The sequence below is a fragment of the Marmota monax genome, unplaced genomic scaffold, assembly GCF_021218885.2.
Source record: "Marmota monax isolate L192 unplaced genomic scaffold, Marmota_monax_Labrador192_F-V1.1 WCK01_AAM20220418_F8-fsc00277, whole genome shotgun sequence".
Classification (NCBI taxonomy): domain Eukaryota; kingdom Metazoa; phylum Chordata; class Mammalia; order Rodentia; family Sciuridae; genus Marmota; species Marmota monax.
The window spans coordinates 1,078,650-1,101,082 of NW_026694513.1; the positions used below are offsets into that span (position 1 = coordinate 1,078,650).

Genomic DNA, 22,433 nt, shown 5'->3' on the forward strand with positions numbered 1-22,433 from the left:
CCAAACAGGGGTGCCACTGGCCCAGAGAACAGCTAAACCTGTGGTTCTCATAAGGTGGTTCTCATCAACCCCAGGGACATTCTGGTCATTTGTGAGGCATTTTATGGGCAGGAGCCAAAGGTGGTAGGGTGTCTTGCAGTGCTCACAATATTCCTGCCTCTTGGACAATGGGCTATCTGCATGATTTTCTATAGTCCTATAAGACATTCTTTCAGGCTAAAAATTGCCTGATGAATATCTGAGCCAAGACCTTAAATCTATGTTACATATAAGTACTAAGCATTTTTTGTGTGATTTTAAAATAAACTGAATTTTCTAAGAATGCGGGTATAGCATATATCAAGGAAAAATTTTACTTTGTATTGTTTGAATCTTCATCAAGACCTGTCTGGCATTTTGAAAACCATGTCACATTTAAATACCTCACTATGCTCAGTTTTATGAACTGACATGCATATCATTTTATTATAAACATCTGTCCTTTTATTTTTCCCTTATATTACAGTTGGAATATTATATTGATTTTCTTTCCACTTGCCTTCCCAGACATGATCCAGCTTATGATCCACAACAACTGATGATGAATCGTCCCTCAATCTTCCCTCTTCTGCAATGTATTCCCCACAGATTATGCTATTCCTTCCTTCTCATTGTGTTGAGATCCTATTCATCTTTCAAGCTTCATCCTAAATGCATTATAGTTTCTTCATCCTAACAGGCCCGAACCAGAAGTCATATTTTCCCAAAAAAATTCAGCTCTCCATTAGCAAGTTCTGTCGACTCTATCTCCAAAGTAAATCTATAATCTGCTTCCTTTGCTTTCTTTATAGTTACCACCCTAACTCCATGCCCCACCCCTTAACCTCTCTCCTGGGTCACTGCTATGGCCGCCTAGGTGATCCCCTGGCTTTCATCGCCCACCAAACCTATTCTCCACACTCTGTGTTATTTTAAGTACATCAAACTGTGCCTTTCATCTGCTTAAAACCTTCCAATAGTCTTCCCAAATATTAAAATAAAACTTAAGCAACTTACCCCAGCCTTCAAGACTCTACATAATCAGGCCTCTCGTCACCTTCTCCTACTTTATTTATTATCCTCCCCCTGGGTTGTTTCCTGTCATCACTGCTGCCCATCCTTGCTGTCCCTCAAACATACTAAGTTCGCCTCTATTACAGAATTTTGTCCTACTGTTCTCCCTGTAGTATTCCTCCCCCTAGCCCTTGAATGGCTGGCTCCCTCCTATCAAATGATAGACTTGACTTAAGTATCATCTCATCAGAAAGTTAGCAACTCAGCCCAAAGGAGTGTTCCACATTACATCACTCTATTTTATTTTTGATATCACATTTATCACTGTTGTTGTTGTTATTGTTCATGTATTTATTCATGATCTGCTTCCTCTATGAAAACACTGACTTTGTCTTTTCTGTTCACTCTTCTATTGACAGGGCTGCCCCTAAAAAGGTGTGAACTCAGGGCAGTTCAACAATTACAGGGCAGACTAAGACAATCATCTCTAAAAAGGAGTCACAATGTCAGCATCTTTCACAGACCCCTTGAATTATCGTTAAAGACAAACTTTTTAAAATATCTTTATTTCTATTTGTTTATTTTTATGTGGTGCTGGGGACGAAACCCAGGGCCTCATGCATGCAAGGCAAGCACTCTACCACTGAGCTACAACCCCAGCCCTAAAGACAAACATTTTAAAACTGAATTCCAAAGATGTTCAGAGAAGAACAGTAAAGTATAGCATACTGGATGCTGTCTTCAGAACTACAGAACAACATAATTCTAACACAGTGAATACTTGATAAATGCAATCCTCATATTCATTCAAGAAAATGAATGAGTTTTTTTGTGTATGTGATTCTGTGGACTTAACCCAGGGACACTCTTCCACTGAGCTGTATCCCCAGTCCTATTTGATTTGATTTAATTTAATTTAATTTAAGACAGGGTCTTGCTGAGTTGCCCAGTCTGAACTTAAATTTCCAATTCTATCTCAGTCTCCCAAGTAGATGGGATTACATTTATTTTTCAATGATTTTTTTCATTCATTATTCAAGAAATATTTGTTGAGAACCTACTATGTGCCAAGAGTACTAAAGAATGGATATATACAGGTGAACAAGATAAACACAATTCCTGCCCTTCTGGAGTCTGTAGTCCGCAAGTGCTAATACATTAAATATTACTAACACATTAAAAATAATATATTTAAAATTAATGCACCAAAACCTCAAAAAATAAATGTATAGTTAAAAGTTGTAAGTGCTGGGCTGGGGTTGTAGCTCTGTAGCAGAGCACTTGCCTCGCACATTTGAGGCACTGGATTCAATCCTCAGCACCACATAAAAATAAATAAACAAAATAAAGATATTGTGCCCATGTATAACTAAAAAACATTTTTTAAAAAAGAGTTATAAGTGCCAGGAGTGAAAAGAAGTAGATTCCATGGAAGTCAATTACTGGGAGTAAAGAGATAAAGAGGAGGTGAGGAGACAGGTGGACAGGTGAGTACAATTCTGAGATCAGTCTTCTGCTTCATTTACTAGTCTTATCCCAGCCTCCTTTTTCATCAGTGCTCCCTTTACAGTGTTCTCTGTGACAGGTGTGACCTCTCCACCCTTGTTGGCCCAAAACAGACTCTTCCTCCAACTGAACAATGAAGTACAACATAAAAATGGGAATTGGTGTACCAGTTTCCTTCCCTATCACTAGCAACACAAAAGCAGCTTTCTACTGAAGGCTGTGGCCCACTGGATAAAAACTCAGGTTCCAGAGTCAGTAAAAGTTGGCTTCAAATCCCTGCTTCACCACCTATCAGCTATGTGACCCTAGGTAATTATGCAAATGTTATAACTTCAGCTTTCTCTTTAGGTAAATATACAAATCATCCTAGTTACCTAACCTTAGGGGTACTGTAAGGACAAATGACAAAACACATGTAACATGAAGCAGAGCATCTGACATTACCTGTCATTGTCATGACTGCTCCCCAAAACCTGCCTAAGGGTTGTCCCAGCGCTACTCTGGTCTCTGTGAACATGGTTACATTCCTGATGGGAACAAACACCTAGATGTGTGGTATGAAATAGGCTTTTCCTTTGTCCTCTTACCTTTCAAATGTTTTCAGCTAGTTCTTGTCACTGCATCCAAAATGACAACACTAAATTATTATTTCTATATGCAGCAAGAATTTAGATTAAAATAAGAGGTCAAAGAAGTGGAAGTGAGCTCATCTACTACATTCGGAATAATAAGATTAAAAATAGACCAAGGGGCTAGGATTGTGGCTCAGCGGTAGAGAGCTCGCCTAGCACGGGCGGGACCCGGGTTCGATCCTCAGCACCACATAAAAATAAAGGCATTGTGTTGTGTCCATCTACACCTAAAAAATAAATATTTTTTAAAAAATAGACTGGAACAATTTAGAAAAATAAATAGAAGGCTATAAAGCTTCTTAATACAGTTTCTCTGGTTTGGTCATTTTCCAGACACCCAAACTGCCACCAAGTGTGAAAATGTCAGCATATTAAGGGGAAGTTACAACAAGAGTCAAAGTTATAAATAATGAACTCATTCACAGGCTGAGCAAGTCTCAGGACAAATGAAGTGTTTGAAAGAACTCAGTGTTCTCCACAGGCTAATGGCATAGATAGTAGCATCATCTAACCAAAAAAAGAAAAAAAAAAGGAAATGAATGTGTCTTTAAGAAGAACAATAATTTTAATAACATTGGTTTTTAGAAATCTTTAACATCTATGGAGCATATCAGAATTGACAGTATGATTCTAGAGAGAGAATATAATTTGATTCTCTCTTTACAGACAGGGAAACTGAAGCTCTCAGAATTTAAGACATTTCATGATGCCCACATGGCAAAGTAAGAATTCAAAAGCAGTTCAGCTGAGGCAAACAAAGTAAATGAAGTAAACGAAACTGAAGACTAATCTTAGAATTATACTCACCTTCCCACCTGTTTCCCACCTACTCTTTATCTCTTTACTCCCAGTAATTGACTTTCATAGAAACTACTTTCCGTGCTGGCACCTAGTGAACACAACTGGTGAAGTATAAAATCAAGCTCTGATTAAGTAAATGGGTGCCCATTAAAATAGGATTTTACAGTTATACTGAATATACATGGATTACCCAAAGATAAGGTATTTGCTTAGGAGATTAATAAAAAGTACCGAGCTCACTGTCAAACAGGATTACACTGCCCCCCTGTGTCCATAGCATCTTTGTAAACTAAGAGCCAAAGGGATCATTAATTTTTGGAAGCAAAATCACTGGACTTCTTCATTCTTTAGCATAAAGCCATATGCAAATCTTAGTAACACTATTTGTATTCCTATTCTAATGGGAAAATGTCTTTCCATGGTTAAGTGAAAGAGAAGCAAAAAGTAACAAACAATAAAGTAATATATACAGCAAAATACAGCAAGATAACAAATCAGCCAAAGAAAAATTGGTCTAAATGTAGCCTGTGTGACCCCACAGTGCAGCCCACACAAGACTTTAAGCAAGAGGTTAGTATCAAGGACTGCAGATCCAGAGGGCTCACTACCTCCAATTAGTGCCTGGAGTCACTAGTATCATACCAGAAAGATTGGCACAGGGTAGACACATGTGAAGTATACCCTCAATAACATATGCTGAACAATTAATCAGTTAATCTGCATGGCATCTGTAGCTGAGTGAAATTGTTATTTTGAGTAATTTAAACTTAATTCCACTAAAATTATAATCTGAAATTGGAGGATTGTGGACAAAAAGAAAACAAGCATAATAAGGCTCCCACTTTGCATATGATTAACTTGTGAGTTAGAACCAGTATGGATGCACTCAGCTTAAATATTCTCCAATCATCATTATTTACAGACAACTATTTTCGTAGCCTTCTCAAAAATGGATTTTGGTCACATAAAAAATATGCAGGGGTTCAACATGAATTAAATTTTAAAAGCAGTTGCAAAATGCACATATTTAACATACACCACATCTACAAAAATATAGTGTGCACCTCACATATTCAGTATGTAGAGGTGTGTGCATGTGTTATTTTAAGGTTGGTTAAATATACTAAATGCATGATATATACCAAATGCATTTTAAAAGATCTAAAAACATATGCAACTAATTGTTAATGAAGTATCTGTTAGGAGTTGTTGATGAATGAGTCTATATACTTCTATGTTAATTAAATTTTGTACAGTGAGGTATTTAGGTAATTTTTAATTTTTAATTCATGCAAAATTAAATAAGACCAAATTAAGCATACTTCTACCTTATTAGTATATTAAAATATAACTTGCCACTTAGCAGTGATATATGTTTGAACATAAAATTAGGTCAAGTAAGAAAAAAAACTTATGGAAAAAAACTCAATGGCCTGATTTTTAGCCTGTCACTTTTTGGCTGAAAAACCTTCACTAAGAATTTCTGAACAGCAGGTAGGAGGCATCTATCTGCTCTGTTCTGTCTGCCTTAAAAAGTAACGACATATCCAAGAGTGTCTATCCCTAAATTCAGACAGAGTAGGGTTCTTTTCTGTTTGCAGGGGCTGACCAAGAAGTAGAAGAAAGAACTATAGCTGCCTGGGTCTACATCACTTCACAGGGCCCCTTGACTTGCTCTGGTGATATATCATTATGGGTAGGAATATGATCCTCACTCAAAATCCTCCACTGCCCCCATTCTTTAGCTGAGGCATCTGCCAGGTTCACTTTCCCTCTCTCATGCTCTCTTAAGAAAAAGGAACGTTCACATGTAAAATACCAAAACACTGAATCAAAAAAGAGGAAATATATATGTATTGACTATAACTAACTAAAGACATAGGTTAAAATGTCAGGACTTTGCAACCAAACACCACAATTAATCAAGGACATTGACAGTCACTTAATATAGAAGAAAAGGAAGCAAACAATTCACAATGTAGTAAAATGGAAATTTTTAAGAAGCCAATTTCAAATGTAGGATTTTCACAAATCACCTTTTTTTAAAAGGGGCTATAAAACATGGTAAAATATATCTTAAAGAAATTATTGTAGGAACGATAGTAGAATGAATTGGACATTATTACCCTATGTGCATATATGATTACATGACCTGTATAACTCTACATCATGTACAATCAAAAGAATTATGGAGTTATACTCCACTTAAGTATAAATGTGTCAAAATGCATTCTACTGTCATGTATGACTAATTAGAACAAATTAAAAAATCAATCTAAAAAAATAAATTATTACACATTTTGTAAACACAGTAAATCCAAATGACAATATTCAGCTGGACCTTATTATCTGCTGGATATGGGGAATGGGTATGCTCTGCCTTGTAGATGCAGATGTAGCAGTGAACCTTATGGGTGATCAGTTAACCCCAGATTCACAAGGCACAGTTTAATTTAGTAATTCTACTCTTCATAAATAAACCAAGGAAAAATAATTTTTATAAATATGTGAAAGACAAAATCTAAATGCTCAATAAAATGTAAGGATAACACTATGGAAAATAGATATTGAAAAATTTTAAATTATAGGTAACTAGGTGAACTAGGTAGAATAAGAAAATCCAACCCAAAATATTGCAGATATTCTGTTTATAGCCCTTTAAAAACACAAGTAAATTAATTAAGGTTTTCATGGCTATCAAAAATCAAGGTATAGATTATCATTAGAAATGATGGAATATTATTCAGACTTAATGAAATCCTGTCATTAGCAGGAAAAATGAATGAAACTGGATGACATCATGCTAAGAGAAATAAGTCAAGACACATAAAGAAAAGTGTTATAGTTTCTCTCTCTGATGTGGAAACTAAAAAAAAAAGTGAACCTGGCAATGGCCGCAGTGGTGTACACCTGAAATTCCATCGACTTGGGAACTGAGGCAGGAGGATCACAAGTTCAAGACCAGCCTCAGCAACTTAGCAAGACCCAAAGCAATTTAGTGATACCCTGTCTCAAAATAAAAAATAAAAAGGGCTGGGTATGTGGCTCAGTGGTTAAATGTCCCTGGGTTCAATTTCCAGTACTAAAAAGGAAAAAAAAAAAGACAATAAAACAGGGACATAAAATGAGGAAAATCTAATTTTCCTTTTTCCTTTCTAGCTTCTATACATGAGAGAAAACATACAACTGACCACTGACTTTTTGAGTTTGACTTTTTAACAAGAATAGAATATGTATATAACACACATAAAAAGTCTGTAACAATGTGCTCTAATCACAGAGAAATACCAAGAAACATGCTTAATGGTTCTTTCAGGATGATGTGATTTTTGGATCCTTTTTGTAAGTAAAGACTATGAAGTTATTTTCATCTCAGGAAAGAAAAAAACAGAAATGTGTAAATAGCAAAGATCAAAGATCACAAGAGAATTTTCTGGGTTTTAGATTCTCTCTGTCTCTCTCCTCTCTCTCTCTTTCTCTTTCACACACACACACACACACACACACACACACACACACACACACCATAGAGATATAAAGCCCTAAAATCACAGAGCCATGCTCAAAGACTATTTATGAGATTAGCTGGTTGTACCCTCTTGGACCAGCTCAGGTCTCAAGACTCAATGCAAAAGCATCAGAGAATGGGTTCCTCCTAGAGTCCCATGACTGTAGCAGAGGGGTCACAAACTTTTTCTATAAAGGAACAGATAGTAAATCTTTTAGGCTTTGCAGGCCATCTGGTTACAACTACTCAACTCTGTCACTGTGCTGTGAAAGAGCTACAAGTAATACTTAAACATGAATGTGGCTATGTTCCAGTAAAACTTTCTTTTAGATGATAAAATCTGAATTTCATATAGTTTTCACATTACTAAATATTCTTCTCTTGAAAATTTTTATTCAACCATCTAAAAATGTTGAAAAACCATACTCAGTTTGGCAGTTTCCCAAAAAGTTTGACAGATTTATTGTATAATGTAGAAAACCACACTCACCCAAGAGAACTAAAAGAAATACACAATGATGTGTATGTGAATGTTCATAACAACACTATTTATAATCTCCCAAAAGTGGAAACAACTCCAATTTTTATCAACATATACATGTATAAACAAAATATGGTGAGTATACAAGAGTATTATTTGGGCATAAAGAGGAATTAAGGTCTGATACATGTTACAACATGCCTAAACCTTGAAAATATTAGGCTAAATGAAAGATCCAGACCTAAAAAGCCACATAGTGTAGCTTTCCATTTATACGAAATTCTAGAATTGGCAAATCAATTGAGACATAAAGTAGATGAGCAGTGCTCAGGGGCTAGACGGAAGAGGGAATGAGGAATAACTGCTGTGTATGGGGTTTATTTCTGGGGTGACAAAAAATGTCCTGGAATTGTCAATAGATTGGCAGAGGAGAAGTATATATTATGTACACTTTTTAAAAACTTTTTTCTACATTTTTATTGATGCATTATAGTTGTTCATATTGATGGAATTTGTTATTACATATTCACACATGCACACAATATAACAATATCATTTGGCTAATATCACTTCCTAACTTTTCCCCTCTCCCTCTCTGCCTCCCACCCCTTGCTCCCTTTGGTCTACTGATCGCCCTTTGATTTTTAGGAGATCCACCCTGACCTTTGTTTCCTTTTTCCTTTCTAGCTTCTATACATGAGAGAAAACATACAACTGACCATTGACTTTTTGAGTTTGACTTATTTCTCTGAACAAGATGGTCTCTAGTTCCACTTATTTTCCTGCAAAGGCCATAATTTCATTTTGCTTTATGGCTGAATAAAACTTCATTGTGCATATATACCACATTTTCTTTATCCATTCATCCATTGATAAGACACCTTTGGCTGATTCCATATATACTTTTTAATTCTCACCACAACCCCAAGATATAACAGCTATCCTCTAATTTTATGAATGAGACAACTAAATCTCAAAGAGAAAAACACAGTAAGGTCACATATATAAACATATAAGCATAAGAAGTTATATGTTATATAAAGGCTCAGTGTTTAAATGCCAGTCCCCATTTTGTCATGTAAAAATCCTCTTAAAATTAAGTTGGTGTAGAAATGCATTTCTGGCACATTACCTGGAGGCACTAGCTGTATTAACTCAAACCTGGCTAGGAAGCCTAAAAAGGAAAACAGTGGAATTTTAATACTTCAAAAAATTGTCAGAGTTTTTTATTAAATATTTTAATTTTATAAATTAAACTACCATAACACTCCATTTACATTATTAATAACAACAATGCAGCTAGCCCTCTATATTTATAGGTTCTATTTCCATAGGTTCCCCATCCACATATTCAACCAACTGCGGATAGAAAATATTTCTAAAAATGCATCAGTACTAAACATGTACAGACATATTCTTGTCATTATTCCCCAAACAATACAGAATAACAACTATTTACACTGCATATAAGTAATATGGCTATGATTTAAATATATGGGAGGGTGGGTATAGGTTATAAGTCAATACTGTATCATTCGTTATAAGGAAATTGCATATTGGTGGGTTTGGGGATTCTTTGAGGTCCTGGAACCAATTTCCCATGGATATCAAGGAACAATTATAATTAAAAATAAGTGCCACACCAACAAGGTCTCAGGTGTCAATAAGTCGAGGGAGTAGAATAAGAATATCTGAGTTATAAAAATATCGTTTCAACTCCAGGAAAGTACAGACAAAACATGTAATATTTTGTCTCTTAAAAATGTATTCATGAGGGCTGGGGTTGTGGCTCAGCGGTAGAGTGCTCGCCTAGCACATGTGAGGCCCTGGGCTCGATCCTTAGCACCACATAAAAATAAACAAATAAAATAAATGTATTGTGTCCAACTACAAGTAAAAAATAAATACTTAAAAAAAAAGTGTATTCATGCCTGGTGCGGTGATGCAGGCCTGTAATCTCAGCAGCTGGGGAGGCTGAGACAGGAGGATCAAGAGTTCAAAGCAACCCTCATCAATGGCAAGGCACTAAGCAACTCAGTGAGACCTTGTGTCTAAATAAAATACAAAATAGTGGTGGGGATGTGGCTCAGTGGTCGAGTTCCCCTGAGTTAAATCTCTGGTACCAAAAAAAAAAAAAAAGTGTTTTCATAAGAGCATCAAAATGGGGGGCTGGGGATATAGCTTAGTCGGTAGAGTGCCTGCCTTGCATGCACATAGGCCCTGGGTTCAATCCCTAGTACCACCAAAAAAAAAAAAAAAAAGGGGCATGAAAATGTGTACTTTTCATCTTAAAAATTCAAAATCTAATTGTGACCCATTAACATAAAAGTTTATCTTACCGAAGACAGTGTACCAATGACTATATAAATTAAAACATAAAATAAAACTTTATTATTATTTGAGTTCAAAATACATTTAGAAATAATGATCTAATCTATAGTATCTCTAGAGGCAAGAATAAAACTCAAATCATAAAGGTGAATTAAAACAAACAGTATTACAATACAAAATTAATAAAGAATAGATTAAATAGATAAAAATAGATTTATGAATGCATAAGAACAAAATTTAAATTCCAAGAAACTAGCCAGATGTTGAGGCGCACTCCTGTAATCCCCGTGGCTCAGGAGCCTGAGACAGGAGGATCATGAGTTCAAAGCCAGCCTCAGCAAAAGCGAGGCGCTAAGCCACTCAGTGAGACCGTGTTTCTAAATAAAATACAAAACAGGGCTGGGGATGTGGCTCAGTGGTTGAGTGTTCCTGAGCTCAAGCCCCAGTACCCCAAATAAATAAATAAATATAAATTCCAAGAAACTTAAAAACCAAGATAGCCTGAAATTTCACTCCAACAGTTCCATTAAGCACTTAATTTGTTTTAAGTTCAAAATTCCTTGTATTCAATTAATTCTCACCACAACTCAAAGAGTCTAATAACAGCTATCTTCCAATTTTATGAATGAGACAACTAAATCTCAAAGAAAAAAGCATAGCAAGGTCACATGGCTAACACTGACAGAGCTCTACAGGAACCCACGCAGTCTATTCCCAGGGCTAGTGTTCTTACCCACAAGATGTTTCACTGAAAATCCCATTCTTCCAAAGAACAAGTACATTAGGATACTTTATAAAATACCTACAGCTTTTAATTGCCTGCTAGCAATGAAACACCTCCATTTAGATCTTACACTGACACTCTAAACTCAATCTGTCCAAAGTTAAACTCCCTCCACCAACTCTTCTTTCTGACTTTCTAGTCTTAGTGAATAGCATAAATAGGATCCAGGGTTTTCTCTAGATGCTGTGAGTTTTGAGCACACCCACATCCCATCAACTCCTTCAAAGTTTCATTTACTGTTTCTGATGATCATAACCTTTGATTCCTGTAGATTTTCTATTTATTCTACACCTGGCTTTCTGAACCCCTGTTTTACTGTTGTACTATTCTGTTTCTAACCTGCACTATCTGTGGACACAGACTCATTAGATGCATAATTTCAAATTTCTTTTTTTTAAATATATATTTATTTTAGTTGTAAACTGACCTTTATTTTATTTATATATAGTACTGAGACTCGAACCCAGGGCCTCACACATGCTAGGCAAGTGCTCTATCACTGAGCCACAACCCTAGCCCCTCAAATTTCTTAATCCACCTCTTATGTTGGCCGGATACCTAGCCTGCTCCTGATTCTGTCCTCTTTCCAGCACTGCCTCAGGTCACCTAGCATTTAATTCTTATTATTTCTCTATGAGATTCTGCTATTACCTATGACCTTGGTCCTAATTCTTTCAACTGAATAAATCTCAGTTGAAAAATTCATAAAGATTAAGAAAGTGGTTGTTGGTTACCTACTAATGAACCTTTCATATTAATACACTGGGGAAAAAAGAGCAAACTAAATCTAAAGCAAACAGAAGGAAGAAGATAATGAAGGATAAGAAGAAATTAATAAAATAAAGAACAGAAAAACAATAAAGTCGAATGAATCCAAAAGCTGGTTCTTTAGAAATCAACAAAACTGAGAAACCTTTAGTTAAATTCATCAAGAAAAGGGATAAGATTCAAATTACTAAAATCAGAAATGAAAGAGAGGATATTACTACTGATCATAAAGAAATAGAAAGGACTGTAACGCAATACTATGAACAACTTTATGATAACAAATTAGATAATGAAATGGAAAAATTCCTAGAAAGATATAATCTATCAAAACTGGTTCAAGAAGAAATAGAAATACTGAAGAGACCTACAACAAGCAGAAAGAGGGGCTGGGGTTGTGGCTCAGTGGTAGAACTTGCCTAGCATGTGCGAGGCCCTGGGTTCGATCCTCAGCACCATATAAAAATAAATAAAATAAAAGTATTTTGCCCAATACAACTAAAAAATTTTTTAAAAATTAAAATAAAACAAGCAGAAACATTAAATCTGTAATTGAAAAACAATCTGAAGACAAGTTCAGGCCCAGGTGGCTTCACTGGTGAATTCTACCAAAAGTTTAAAGAAAATTAATACTAATAAACTAAAGAGGAAAAAACATTTCCCAGGCTGTGGGTGTGGCTCAGTGGTAGAGTGCTTACCTAGCATGTGTGAGACATTGGGTTCAATCCTCAGCACCACATAAGAAGACAAATAAACAAAATAAAGATAGTGTGTCCATCTACAACTAAAAATAAAATAAAATAAATTTTAAAAAAATCCCAACTCATTCTATGAGGCTAGTATTAGCAAAACTTGACCAAGATATCACCAGAAAACAAAACTGTCAACCAGTATCTCTTTATGACTGTAGATCCCAAAATCCTCAACACAATCCTAGCACATCAAATAACGCAATATATGGAAAGGACTGTATGCCATAATCAAGTGAAATTTATTCCAGGAATGTAAAATTGGATAAATGTCTGAAAACAAATAAACATATGAACAAAACAAAGGATTAAAAAGCATGTGATAAAATTTAACATTCTTTTGTAATTAAAGAAAAAAATCTGGGCTGGGGACATAACTCAGTTGGTAGAGTGCTTACCTCGCATGCACAAGGCCCTGAGTTAATCCTTAGCACCACAAAGAAAAAAAAAAAAAAAAGACAACATATAAACTAGGAACAGAAGGAAGCTTCCTCAATCTGATATAGGGCATCTATAAAAAATTGACATGTAACATCACTTTTATTGTTTTTATTCAATATTGTTCTGTAAACTCTAGTCAGGGCATTAGACAAGAAAATGAAATAAAATGCAGACAGACTATAAAGGAAGAAATAAAGTTATTTCCATTTGTAGACAATCTAATTTTGTGTGTATAAAATCATAAAAAATAAATAAATAAACAAAAACTAGAATCAATAAATGAGTTTGGCACATTTGCAGAATATAATATCAGAGAATAATTTAGCTAAATTTCTATACACTGAAATAAACAATCTAAAAATGGAAAAAAAATTAAATTTAATTTACAACAGCATCAAAAAGAATAAAATACTTAAAACTTAACAAAAGGAATGCAAGAATTGTACACTGAACATTATAAACATTGAAAATAAGCTTAAAATGACCTAAATAAATGGAAACACATCCCATGTTCATGATTGGAAGACTTAATATTGTTAAGAGGGTAATATTCCCCAAATTGATCTATAGATTCAATGAAATCCCTATTAATATCCCAGCTAGATTCTTCACAGAAAGTAACAAGTTGATTCTAAAATTCATATGAAAAAACTTAAGTGATCCCCCTGAGAAGAGTCTTGAAAAAAGAACTAAACTGGAGGCTGGAAAGCTCACATTTTCTGCTTTCAAAACTTCTCACAAAGCTACAGTAATCAAGATTGTATGTTGGCATAACAATAGGCATGTGAATCAATGGAATGGAATTGGGAGCCTAAAAATAAACCTTCACATTATAGGAACTTGGTTTTCAATAAGAGTGCCAAGAGACTTCAGTGACAGAAACAAAATCTTTACAGTCTTTTTATCAAATGATGCTAAGACAAATGGATAGTCACATGCAAAATAATGAAAATAGGCCCATAACTCACACCATTTACAAAAATCAACAGAAGACAGATTACAGACCCAAATATAAGAGTCAATATTATAAAATTTTTACATGTAAATCTTTGTGACCTTGTATTAAACAATAGTTTCTGAGATATGACACCAACAGTATAAGCAATATAAGAAGAACAAACTGGAATTCACCAAGTTTAAAACTTTTGTGTTTCTAAGAATCCCAACAAGAAAATGAAAGCCAACCCAAAGAACAGGAGAAAAATAACTGGAAATCATTTATCTGATAGGGACTTATATATGGAATACATAAGAAACACTTGTAACTCAATTTTTTTTAAAGACAACCTACTTAAAAAGTAGGCAAAGGATCTGAATAGACAATTCTGCAAAGAACACTCAACATCATTAGCCATCACGGAAAAACAAATCAAACTAATGATGAGATACCACTTCATACCCACAAAGACCAATCAAAATGACAAATAATAACTGCTGGCCAAGATGTAGAAAAGTGAAATCCTCAGACATTACTGAAGAGATGTAAAATGATTCAGCTGCTTTGGTAAATAGTGTGGGAGTTCCTTAAAAGTCTAACCAAATAGTTATTATATTACCTAGTGATCTCACTCCTGGATAGATGGATGCATAGATAAATGATAGATAGATAGATGAATGAATAGATAGATAGATAGATAGATAGAAAAGAAAACATAGGTCCATACAAAAACTTGTACATAAATATCCATAGCATCATTATTCATCATAGCCTAAAAGTGCAAACAACCCAATTGATAAGCAGAAAAACAAAATGTGGTATAATTATACAATGGAATATTATTTGGCCATAAAAAGAAATGAGGTATTGGAACATGCTATAACACAAATGAACCTTCAAAATGTTATGCTAGGCAAAAGAAGTTAATCACAAAAGACCACATATTGAATAATCCTATTTATGTGAAATATCCAGAATAAGCAAATCTATAAAGACAGAAAGATCCATATTTGCATTTGGCTGGGAGGGTTAGCAGGGAATAGAGAGTGATTAATAATGGGTATAGGATTTCTCACTTAATATTGATAAACAACCAAACAGAATTTATCATCTTGAAAATTCCATCTATATTTAGAAAAAAGTTTGTAATAGGATCAAAAACATGATTCAAAATTTACCATAAGGTCTTTTGAATGTAAACATGATCAAACATGGAAATATCACAGTTTAGAAAAACAGCAAACTGCATACTATTATATACCTGTGAATTACACAGAATAATCTTTTTTTTCTTTAATGAGTACCTACTTTCTAAAAGTTCTGCTACAGCTCCAGGATCTATTGCATTTTCAAATACCTGTAGAGAAAAATATGGGAAAAACATTTTTAAGTTTTTTAATAGTTACTTACAGAAACTGTAGATTATTTTCTTCCTAATAATTAGGATGTTATTTGGTAAAATCCAGCCATATAATATTTTAGGACTCAACAGAAACACTTTTAACAAGTATGATTAAAAGATCAATATAGTACAAAAATAGAACATAGAACAAATTCATAGAAATTAACAGAACAATAGCATATGCAAGGAAATCTGAGTTGGCTAAATCTACCACATGCTTAAAATGTCGTCAACTTGACCTAGTTCTATTTGTTGCTAAAAGCACATTTTACATTAACCTGAGTCTTGAGTACCTAGAAAAACATTCTGCTTACAATAGATCTCACTAAATGTTAACTGAATGATTTCTCTTCCCAAGCAATTAGTTCTGCTAAGAAGGAACATTAAAATAGAAATTCTGCCTACATATTAACACTCACACAAAAAGCTCACTACTAGGAGTTACACTCTCACAGAATCCAGAGGTGAGGGAGAGAGAGCCTCTTAAATCTATCATAAAGCACATGTGCTCTGTTCAGTTATTGCCAAATCTGCATATTTTGTTTTTGACAGTAAAGGCCCTGGGATAGGACTAAAACAAAGGCCTCTCCCACTAAATTATGCAACCCAGTGGAAAGCATTTTTTTTTTCCAGTAGACTTTGATTTCAAGCTTCAGAGTTCTCATTTAAACAATGTTAAACATGGTTAAAAATCTGTCTTGGATCCAAAGCCAGATCTGCTTTAAGAACAAAAATGGGAGACTGTGTGATTTCCCTGTAATCCATTTTTGTCTTACTGGGTTGGATTTATTAAGCAAATGTAATTTTTTGCTTAAATTTTTTCAATAACTGCATCTTTTACTATTGTTATGGTTTGAATTATGTCCCCCAAAATGTTGAAATCCCAGCCCCAGTACCTCAGAATGTGACCTCATTTCCAATTAGGGTCATTAAGTAATTGTTAAGCTAGAATGAGGTCATACTGGAATAGATTGGATTCCTAATCCAATATGATTGGTGTCCTTATAAAAAGGGGATATTTGAGCACAGAAGGTATTAAAAAGTTTATACAAAATAAATTCAAGAGTTTATTTGAGCAAAGAATGATTCATGAACCAGGCAGCACTCAATCAGAAAATTGCTACCAAGTGGGCAGAGAGCTTTTATAGGTGACATGGAAATAAAACAAGAAGATACATTTGATTGGTTGGAGTGGAAAGACCTGGAGAGTGGTTAGTTGACAGTTTCTGATTAGGAAAGTCTCTAGTTAAGAGGACAGTTGACAGTTTATAATTGGTAAAGTCTCTAGTTTGATTTTACAGTTTACATTGGGCTTCAGTTTACTTATGGAGGCACTTAAAGCACTGGATCTTCCCCAGCCTAATAGCCTCTCTGCCCTCAATTTTTTAAACAGCATGCACACAGAAAGAATAAATAGCCATATAAATATTAAAAATATGCTGACAAAAGCCAAGGAACTATCAAAAGCTAGGAGAGAGGTCAAGAATTGATCCTTCCCTAGTGCCTTCATAGGCAACATGACCCTGCCAACATTCTGATCTCAGACTGCTAGCCTCCAGAACTGTGAGACAATATGCTTCTGTTGTTTAAGTCACTCAGTTTGTAGTATTTTTGTATACCAGCTCTGGAAAATGAATACTCCCTTATCTGAGGATTTTCTCAAGTGTGATCTTGAGTAAATGATGAACACAAACTGTTCAAACACAATAGCTCATAAATTTTTCATGAGGAATTTGTTTATTCAAATGCTTTAAAACATTCAATTCTGCATTACACAGAAGGTCCAAGGAAGAGAAAATGTCACTACTTGCTGCAAGTATTTGAAGAAAGATAAGCGAACAGATAAAGAAGAGCTGGAATTGACTAGGAGAAAACTACACTATGAACCCAAATAACTCATACAAAGAGGGTAATTAGTTTCATTCAGAAAAAAAAAATGGTTCTGATATATTTACTAGTAATATCAAATGTACCACTTTTCAACAGAGCAGTAGTGACATTTAAAATGTGACTCTAAGACTCATTCCTTTCTTTTTTTAAACAAATCAAGAAGGTTGGACTAGACGACCCCCTGCCCAAAGTCATTTACAGATTTCATTCTAGGATTCCACAATTTTGTATCTTTGGGCTTCTTATAAAAAGATTTTTAAAGTCTTCTACAGATTAAATTGAAAACTGATAAAACTAATATGAAAATTCTTAGGAGGAAAAATGGCTGCATTTTCACCACTTTCAACATCTAAATGTGAGAAATAGGTTCCTGTGGGTTCTGATTGTATGTTCTAAGATAATACTCATTTATTTCTCTCTTTTTATCCAGTCAGTTTAGCACATTTTAAATTTAAATTAATAGGCTGCGATTTACAAACATATTGCATGCAACCCTGGCCCTTCAGTGAATCAATCTTGATCTTCTCTCCCATCCTCAGGTCAAAACAGGTCACTTTCTGGGCACCATCTTTCAGACCTATCCTACCAACCTTCCCTCTGCCCAAAAGATCTTAGTGACACTGTTTAGAGAAACATCATTAGCTTTATTGAGGTTAAAACTGATTTCATCTCCAAATGCAAAACAAAAAGTTCAGGGGATTGCCAGTAACTGCATTGTAATCAAATGAATATTCTTTTAAATACTGAGGTGGGAAGTGGGTGGGTAGTGTTTGGGCTATTTGTGTCATTACTGTATTCATTGGAACAGGAATCTAGCCTTATCACTATAGCTACATAAACGAGGTTTGACTTAAATAAATCAGAAGAGCTTTTTTGTCTCCTTACAGGATTTTGGTTATAAGATTTAACTTGATTTGGTTATAGTCTTTCATTATTTTTCCGGGTCTAAGAAAGTTTTTTTTTTTTTTTTTTTTGGCTAAGGTCTGCAATTTATTAAATGTAATGCAATTCTAACACCTCCAAGAACATTCAGAAATGCTCTCTTTGCTCCAGTTAAAAAATGTCATGGGAGTTCCAAGAATAGAAACCATTGACCAGGGTATTTAGCACTAGATTGACAGAACTTGGCTGGGACTTGCAAAGCACAAGCAAGTCTTTCAACTGTGATTTTACTTCAAGGCTGACTGTAGTTTTGCACTATACTTAAATGCCTTTGGGTTATGTTTTTACAGAAAATTTACAAAATAATTTTACAAGAACTATTAGATTATCTTCAGACAGCAAAATACAATGAGAAAGTCAAGATCACCTTTTTAAATCTCAGGATTTGCTGAATGACAATAGGGAACACAGAAGGAAAGCAGGCTGTCTCCACGTACTGATTCAGGAGGTAAACCCCGAGGTACACATCTTGTTTGTCTGGCAGGAACACTCCCGGGCAAGAAATCTTAGTGGGGGGGGGGGGGGGGAGAACAAGCAAAGTTTGTTTTATTTAACAGGGCTGTATTCCTCCTAGCCTTCCAGAGCCCCTGAAATGTCCCCCCATCATCATATTCCCTCACGTGTACCTCCCATCATCAACATCCTCCCCTGTTCTCTCCCATTTCATATTGGAAATTCCAATTCCCTCCCACGTCTCCGCCAGGTGTCACAATCGCGCTCTCGCCGGCTCCTCTCCCCGCCCCTTCAGGATGGCTGTGCGGAAGCGGAAGAGGCTGCAGGGCCGGGAGGCCTCTCTCTAGTCCCGCCGGGTCCCGGGGTCCGGGCCGCCCGCCGCGATGGCGAGCCCCCGGAGGAGCGTCGAGGGACGGCCGCTGGGCGCCTCCGTCTCGAGCAACACCAGCAACCCCGGCAGTCCGGCCCATGGCGGAGGCAGCAGCGGCAGGTTCGAGTTCCAGTCCCTGCTCAGCAGTCGAGCCGCGGGCGTCGACCCCACCAGCGCCCGGCTGCGCGCGTCCGAGAGCCCGGTGCACCGGCGCGGCTCCTTTCCAGTGGCCGCCGCGGGCTCCTCGCAGGCGCCCCCTCCTTCACTGCCCGAGGAGGACCGCATGGACCTGAACCCGTCCTTCCTGGGCATCGCCTTGCGCTCCCTGCTGGCCATCGACCTGTGGTTGTCCAAGAAGCTGGGGGTGTGTGCAGGGGAGAGCTCGTCTTGGGGTAGCGTGAGGCCCCTTATGAAGCTGCTGGAGATCTCGGGACACGGCATCACCTGGCTGCTGGGCACCCTGTACTGCCTATGCAGGAGCGACAGCTGGGCTGGGCGCGAGGTGCTGATGAACCTACTCTTCGCCCTGCTGTTGGACCTCCTGGTGGTGGCCCTGATCAAAGGGCTGGTCCGCAGGCGCCGACCGGCCCACAATCAGATGGACATGTTTGTCACTCTCTCGGTGGACAAGTACTCCTTCCCCTCGGGCCATGCCACAAGGGCCTCCCTGGTGTCCCGGTTCATCCTGAAGCACCTGGTACTGGCCATTCCACTGAGGGTGCTGGTGGTACTGTGGGCCTTCATCTTGGGTCTTTCCAGGGTCATGCTGGGGAGGCACAATGTCACCGATGTGGCTTTTGGCTTTTTTCTGGGCTATATGCAGTACAGCATCGTGGACTACTGCTGGCTTTCACCCCACAATGCTCCGGTCCTCTTTATACTGTGGAATCAACAGTGACACCATCTCATTGATTATGGCAACAGGAGAGCTGAAAGTTTCCACAGTTTGATGATGCCAGCCTAAATCAGCCACCATCCCACTTGCCCCTCTTATTTCAGATATTTCAGGCTTCCTTAGGATTTCAGATATCCCACCATCTTGATGTGTTGCTAGGCCAGAGCACGTGCTAGCCCTTGGAAGACAGCCATAAAAAGGGAAGCAAAAAGAAAAAAAAAATCTATTGTATATTTATTCAACTGTTTATATCTCCAGGACAATAGCAAAGAAACCAAGCTGGGGTGGTTATACTGTTGCTGGTTTTGACAGTAGGATTTGTGTTGTATAGTAATCCTGTAAGTTAACATCACTTGTAAATTGAATTTTTGAGAAACACCATCTTCATTCCATAAATATATGAGCAGATATTTCATGTACTAATCCTAGTCCTTTTTCTGAGTTAGACTTTAAGCAGTACTAAAAGTCTTTTAAGACACAAGTTTTTCTAGTTTATTCCTTGAAGATTTGTTGCCACCATCAGGGAGATTTCTTCTTAATCCTGATTTTCTTGGTAAGCCTTTTTACTTTATTATCTCTTCCATCTTTGTGGACTAGGCAGTGAGAAAGATTATAGTACTTTCTCTCCTTTCCCTACACCCTTTCAAAAGGTCTTTAAATATTATTTTCCAGTATTCTCTAATACTGTTTTTTTACCACTCAGAGGACAAATCAAGAACTACTTGAAGAAACACTTAAAAGGTGGGCATGTCTAAGGTGCCCACAGAAAAGTAAGTATGAGACTCTGGTTTCATGTCTAACTCTATTGACAACCAATAGCATGGCACAACAGAGGACAGAGAAGCTAAGCTGCTGGGGAAAGTCAAAAGAACTGAGAATTTAGGTTATTATGTCAATGACCAGCATGGCAGGAGATGAGACTCTGCTGCCCATCATCTCTACTGAATAAAAAAATAACATTCCTCTATCCATAAATAAAAAAAAGGAAAATAATGTGATTCTTTTCAATGTATGTGCAAAAGCTTTTTCATATATACCATGAGGATGACCCTGTATTCTATAGTTTTATAAATGGAATTCCGTTTTCCTGTATAAAGCATAGTTTATGTAACAGTATTTAACTTGAAATTCACCAGGGGAGCTTGCTGCTATATCAGACACTAGGTAAAACTCCTAAATTTCTGTTTACATTGACCTTTACATTTAAAGCTGTTCATCCATGTTGCCTCAAATCATAAGACCAAAGACTACCAAATGTGTGGTAGGCTTTACTCATTTGACCTAAAAAGAGGTATGTGCTTTAAATGTTGCTCTACCTGAAAAGAAAGCCTACTTTTGGAACTAATGTCTTCAGAAAATAATGACCAATTATTTTGGCATTTATAAATAGAAGGACTATGGACTTTAAGAGATGCAGACAGGAACCTGGAGAATGACTGTGATAGATAAGTAGGTTCTGATTGGGGGGAAGCATGAACTTTCTGAGAGTGAGAGGCACACTTAAAAGAGGAACGGCTACTCCTAAATAAAATAATTCACATTTCCACAATATCCTGAACACGGACTACCTCTTCACTTGCTGAATCAGCCAACAGTGAATCTCTAAGTGGTTTTGGGTTTGTTGTTCAATCTTAGATCCTTCATAGTAACTGCAGCAATATTCAGGCCAGATATTTGAAAGCAATTGTATTTCTTCTTGCAGTGTCCACAAGTCTGAATATTGGGGGCTTAACTTCCAGTTTGTAGTTATACTTATGGAATTCCCTGTTTTAGCTGTTGGGATCTGAGTTTGCTGGCTTTTAAAGCACAGATCAATTCAACTGATTTTCTGGAACATCCTAAGTACTGTAGAATAGACAACTGATTTCATTGTTAATTATACACTGAGGAATGCCTTTTAAAAATCAAAATAAAATTAACCAATAATTTTGTTAGATGAAAACTTAATTTTTGCCTGTATGTAAGAAATATCACTTGGCTTCTCTCCAGAGATTCTTCACCTTCTGCAGTTTTGAGAGCTTGCAATTAATAAAGCACAATTGATATGGTCTGGCCTTATTTTCTGTCAGCAAAATGGAACAAAACCAGGAAAATTGTATTATCTTTGTTTCACAGCTACATGTCTGATGAAACTTTAGCATTTGCCAATTGTATGGAAGCTAGCCAGAATCCACAGCAGTGTCCTGTTAGTCTTATAATCTAATGGTAGCCAGGAGAGAAGTCCCTAGCACCTTGGAGACAAAGCTGAATGTCAGTCTGTCACTAACTACAGAATGATGGGAAAATGGAAGCAGAAGAAGAATGACTGTCTCCCAAATAAGAACAATGAAGCCCCCTGCCCCAATACCTCATTTAGGAAGGATGTGGTGGATAATTACAGAACATTTGTTGACTGATTTCCCTTTTTGAATTAGCAAGCCAAAGTCATAATATTTGGTTGGCTCATAAATGTGACATTATCAGGAAGTAATGGGGCTTTTTAAAAATTAAATTATTCCATGGTTATTTAAAGGA

General features: G+C 36.5%; 2 protein-coding genes across 10 annotated transcripts in view; one reads left to right on the forward strand and one right to left on the reverse strand.

Annotated features, from left to right (window-relative positions):
- Spata6l (spermatogenesis associated 6 like) overlaps positions 1 to 22,433 on the reverse strand; it is a 59,186-nt gene that overhangs the window by 25,042 nt on the left and 11,711 nt on the right. For 3 of the 9 annotated variants that reach the window (XM_046420144.2, XM_046420142.2, XM_046420139.2), the window contains exons 2-4: positions 18,569 to 18,706; positions 15,276 to 15,324; positions 9,093 to 9,134 (exon numbers count right to left, since the gene is read on the reverse strand). In XM_046420144.2, coding sequence (XP_046276100.1) covers positions 9,093 to 9,134; positions 15,276 to 15,324; positions 18,569 to 18,706 — 229 coding nt within the window. Of the gene's footprint in view, positions 1 to 9,092; positions 9,135 to 12,538; positions 12,625 to 15,275; positions 15,325 to 15,788; positions 15,999 to 18,568; positions 18,707 to 22,433 lie in introns of those variants that run through there. The other 6 variants (XM_058571447.1, XM_046420143.2, XM_058571446.1 and 3 more) reach the window with 5 other exon arrangements.
- On the forward strand, positions 18,947 to 21,967 carry Plpp6 (phospholipid phosphatase 6). Its single transcript, XM_046420150.2, has one exon. It carries the CDS (start codon positions 19,038 to 19,040, stop codon positions 19,920 to 19,922), a length of 885 nt encoding a protein of 294 aa, XP_046276106.1. The 5' UTR covers positions 18,947 to 19,037; the 3' UTR covers positions 19,923 to 21,967.

Bases quoted from the DNA above. Each gene is read 5' to 3' on its own strand.
- Plpp6 (XM_046420150.2), top strand. From the start codon at position 19,038: ATGGCGAGCCCCCGGAGGAGCGTCGAGGGACGGCCGCTGGGCGCCTCC.